At 62.3% G+C, this 4245-nt stretch overlaps 2 protein-coding genes across 2 annotated transcripts in view; both read left to right on the top strand.

Annotated features, from left to right (window-relative positions):
• FNBP4 (formin binding protein 4) overlaps positions 1 to 1625 on the top strand; it is a gene marked incomplete at its 5' end in the record, with an annotated part of 10713 nt that extends 9088 nt beyond the window's left edge. Inside the window, 6 exon segments of the mRNA XM_017733743.1 lie at positions 9 to 187; positions 340 to 539; positions 646 to 963; positions 966 to 1073; positions 1162 to 1319; positions 1426 to 1625. Coding sequence (XP_017589232.1) covers positions 9 to 187; positions 340 to 539; positions 646 to 963; positions 966 to 1073; positions 1162 to 1319; positions 1426 to 1516 — 1054 coding nt within the window.
• Positions 1626 to 2052: 427 nt separating this feature from the next.
• AGBL2 (ATP/GTP binding protein like 2) overlaps positions 2053 to 4245 on the top strand; it is a 4292-nt gene continuing 2099 nt past the window's right edge. Inside the window, exons 1-6 of the mRNA XM_017733742.1 lie at positions 2053 to 2723; positions 2808 to 2933; positions 3092 to 3247; positions 3342 to 3449; positions 3527 to 3677; positions 3754 to 4238. Coding sequence (XP_017589231.1) covers positions 2594 to 2723; positions 2808 to 2933; positions 3092 to 3247; positions 3342 to 3449; positions 3527 to 3677; positions 3754 to 4238 — 1156 coding nt within the window. The 5' untranslated portion in view covers positions 2053 to 2593. The remainder of the gene's footprint in view (positions 2724 to 2807; positions 2934 to 3091; positions 3248 to 3341; positions 3450 to 3526; positions 3678 to 3753; positions 4239 to 4245) is intronic.

The following is a 4245-nucleotide window of genomic DNA, read 5'->3' as shown; positions in this document are numbered from 1 at the left end:
TGATCTAGGGAGCATATACGCTATTTCTATGTTAACGAGCGCTCAGGAGAGTCGCAATGGGAGTTTCCCGACGGGGAGGATGAGGAGGAGGGACAGCGAAGCGCCGACAGAAAACCCGACGGTCCTCCAAAGCCACCTCCCAAAGACAAAGGAGAGCGCACCGAGGAGCCCGCCGAGCGCCCTACAGGTACGCCCAGCTGGCACTGGGGGGTCCTGGCCCCAAAGCGGGGGGCGGGGAGCAGGGCAGTCCATGGTGGCAGTGCCTCTAAGCAGGACCACAGGCAGGAGCAGGCAGCATGGACTGGGGTGTTCAAGCCCATGTCAATGTGTATTCTTCAGGCTCCCTTTGTAAAGAATCCTTCTCAGGCCAAGTTCCTGCTACGTCTCTCATGCCGCTCACTCCATTTTGGACTCTGCTTCAGTCCTCCGTCCCGGTCCTCCAACCTCCCTTTGAGGTGGGAGAGGAGCCACCTGCCCCAGGAACAGAGGAAGATGCTCCCCTGAAGTCCCTGGTGCGCCCCACTGCCAGCAGCAGCCAGGTGAGCAGGGAAGCCAGGTCTCTGCTGATTCCAGAGTGTGAGAATCTGGGAAACAGGTGTGTAATGGTGCTCCTGGCTCAGTACTCACCTTGGCACTCCCTTCCAGGCCACTGTCGATCCGGGCCCAGTTCCGCTGCTCTCGGCCAAGCCGCAGAAGAGGAAAGCTGTGGAGATGAGCCCAGGGCTGATGCAGCGCACGGCCACCATTGGCAGCTGCCCCGTCATCTACAGCCAGCCCCTGATGGCCACGGGCAAGTACCAGCCATCAGCCATGCCCTTGGCCTCCCTGAGGCCACGCCAGCGCCTCCAGAGTGAGATCCAGGGACGCCCCAACCTCCGCATGGCTCCGGGCCATGCTGGCCCTCAGCCCACAGCGCTGGGGCTGCAGTCCGGCTACCTGGGTGTGACGGGACCTGCTGCACCTGTGATGAGCAGCCGCCACCGCCGCCACCCCCACAGACACCCCCACCACCCACCCCCAAGGCGCCGCCGCCACCAGAGAAGGAGAAGCCAAGGAAGGGGCGCAAGGACAAGGTAGGCCAGACGGGTGGTCCCTCACCGGCACTTGTTCCTCCCCTCCTCCCTTTCCAGCCGCACTCACCACTGTTCTTTTGTGGCACAGGGCAAGAAGGGCAAGACGAAGATGCCATCTTTGGTGAAGAAGTGGCAGAGCATCCAGCGGGAGCTGGATGAGGAGGAGAATTCTAGCTCCAGCGAGGAGGACCGGGAGACCACAGCGCAGCGGCGCATTGAGGAGTGGAAGCAGCAGCAGCTGATGAGGTACAGACTGTGGGGGCTGGCACCTGGACATTTCTTTGTCCCTTGTAAAGGCGGGGGATCCATGGGAGGGCCAGCTGGGTGCTGACATCCCACTTTATCCCTGCAGTGGCATGGCCGAGAGGAACGCCAACTTCGAGGCACTGCCAGAGGACTGGCGCTCACGGCTGAAGCGGAGGAAAACGGCCTCCAACACGTGAGGCACACAGTGCTGCACCCAGCTCTTGGGGGTTTTTTTTGTTTTTTTGGTTTTTTTACAGATGTACAGTTCCTTTGACCATTGTCCAATAAATTGTAGCAGTTTGGGAAGTGCTGTCTCATTGATTTTGCTGAGGGCAGGTGGTAGGTGGGGATGGGGAGCACAGCAGACCCCTGTAATCCACAGTGCAAGTTGGGTGCTTGTGTGGATTGTGGAGGGCAGGAAGGCTCTGCAGAGGAAGCTGGACAGGCTGGATTGAAGGGCTGAGGCTAAAGGTGTGAGGGAAAGGCCAAGTGCCAGGTCCTACACTTGGATCACACAAACCCTGTGGAATGCTCCAGGCTGCGGGAAGAGAGGCTGGAAAGCTGGAAAAGGCCGTAGGGGTGCTGGTGAGAGCAGCTGAACATGAGCCCTGGTGTCCCCAGGGGTCGCAAAAGACCGATGGCACCTGGGCTGTCCCAGCATTGGTGTGGCCACAGGCCCAGGGCAGTGGCTGTCCACTGTTCTGGCACTGCTGGGCCACCTCCAGACCTGGGGACCGATCTGGACCCCTCATGGCAAGAGAGACACTGAGGGGCTGTCCAAACAAGGGAACAGCGGGGGAAGAGTCTGGAGCACCAGGAGGAGCTGGCAGGGGACCTTTTGGCTCTCCACAACTCCCTGACAGGAGCGTGCAGCTGGGGGGGTGTCATACTCTGCTCCCAGGGGACAAGAGGAAACAGCCTCAGGTTCTGCCAGGGGAAGTTGAGGTTGGACATGAGGAGGAATTTCTTCATATAAAGGTTTGTCAGGCATCAGAAGGGGCTGCTCAGGGGCACCTCCAAGCCCTGGAGGTGTCCAAGGAACGACTGGACATGGCATTCAGTGCTCTGGCCTGGGTGACAAGGTGGGGATTGGTCACAGGTTGGGCTCGATGATCCTGGAGGTCTTTTCCAACCTTAATGATTCTGTGAAATCCATCTGGCTCCTGTCCCAGCTCTGCTCCAGGACCGCCCTATTCCTGTAGCTCAGCAACCACGTCCCAGCCCAGCCCTGGCACTGCCACTGCTGTTCCGGGTCTCCTGGAGCTCTCGCAACCATGGAGCCCACAGCGTGCCACACTGCCCAGGGAGGGGAGGGGGCTCCGGGGGCGTTTGGTGGGGGACAGGTCCTGAAGCCCTATGACAGATTCATCCGCACCCACCTGCGTTTCTATGGCTACTTCCGAGGTGAGCCCTGGCCTGGACGGTGGGGTGTCCCCTCCTGGGCCGTGTTCCCTCCGGCCCAGTGGCTGCAGCGCTGTTCTTCCTAAGACCAGAAGATGGGCAGGGAAGAGACTGCCATGTCCCCGGGGGACCCCTCCGGGCAGCATCCCAAGGCATCCACCGTGGGCAACACCGGCCCTGGCTGGCAGCAAGGTCCTGGGCACAAGCCAAACCGTGAGTGAGACCCTGTAGCCCCTTTCAGCCCCCCAGCACTGTCCTCCCAGCACAGCGAGTGTGGTGGGAGGGCCTTTCTCTGTCCCTGCCTTGGTTTTGGGGGATGCCCCTACCCCAACCACACGGGAGACCCCCAGCCCTTCCCGGTGCTCTTACAGCCCCCAGGGTGGTGGAGCAGACCCCCCACCAGGGCAGGCCGGCCCCCTCAACACAGCCCCAGAGGTCTCCACGAAAATCACAGGCTCTGTTCTCCCTCCCTGCTCCCCGCTGGCCTGTGGAGTGTGAAGTCATCCAGGAGACAATTGAGCACATCGGTGAGCAGATGCTTCAGCTGTCCCCCGGCCTCACCCCTGTGCCAGACCCCTGCTGTGCCCATGGCATTTGTCTCTGTGTCCCTCCCTCTCCCAGAGTGGGTCCCCCCTGAACCAGAGCCCTTCTGCCCACCCATGGGCCTGGAGCAGGCCCCAGACACCCTCGGCGAGGAGCAGGGCACCGTTGTCTACCATACCAGCCCAGGTACTGGAGCATGAGCAGCACCCCTGGGTGCCTCCGCTCTCCCCAGACCCCCACCACTGTCCCTGCTTCCCTTGCAGTGCTCCAAGGCTCCTGCTTTACCTGTGCTCGGGCTGGGGGGGCCCCAGGGCCCCTCTCCTCGCCAGCAGCCCCCTTGAAGGGTCCCCAGGACACCACGCTGCTCTTTGAGTCCCGCTTTGAGAGCGGGAACCTCCAGAAGGTCATCAAGGTGTAAGAGAGAGGCCAAGGGACACAGGGCCTCTCGTGTGAGGCCCAGATCCAGAGCACGGCCCTTCCCTCCACACAGGGGTCCCTACGAGTACGTGCTGACGCTGCGGCCGGATCTCTACACGGCCAAGCACACCCAGTGGTTCTACTTCCGTGTCCAAAACACCCGGCGGGAGCCACTCTACCGCTTCACCATCGCCAACATGGCCAAGCCCAAGAGCCTCTACGGCCAGGGCCTGCGGCCACTGCTCTACTCCCAGCAGGATGCCCAGAGCCACGGCATTGGCTGGCGCCGGGTTGGGACCGATGTCCGCTACTACCGTGGCAGTGCGGGGGAGCCACCGGTGTTCCGGCTCAGCTGGACGGTGCGCTTCCCGCACGATGGCGACACGTGCTTCTTCGCCGCCTGCTACCCCTACACCTACTCAGACCTGCAGCGCTACCTGCGCGCGCTGGCGGCCGACCCGGCGCGCTCACGGTACTGTGCGGTGCAGGCGCTGTGCCGCAGCCTGGCCGGCAACACCGTGTACCTGCTGACCATCACCGGCCCTGGCAGCCTGGCCGGCAAGCG

This window comes from Corvus brachyrhynchos, unplaced genomic scaffold, assembly GCF_000691975.1.
Source record: "Corvus brachyrhynchos isolate BGI_N302 unplaced genomic scaffold, ASM69197v1 scaffold165, whole genome shotgun sequence".
In the NCBI taxonomy this organism is placed as follows: Eukaryota; Metazoa; Chordata; class Aves; order Passeriformes; family Corvidae; genus Corvus; species Corvus brachyrhynchos.
This window is presented reverse-complemented; position numbering and strand designations above follow the sequence as displayed.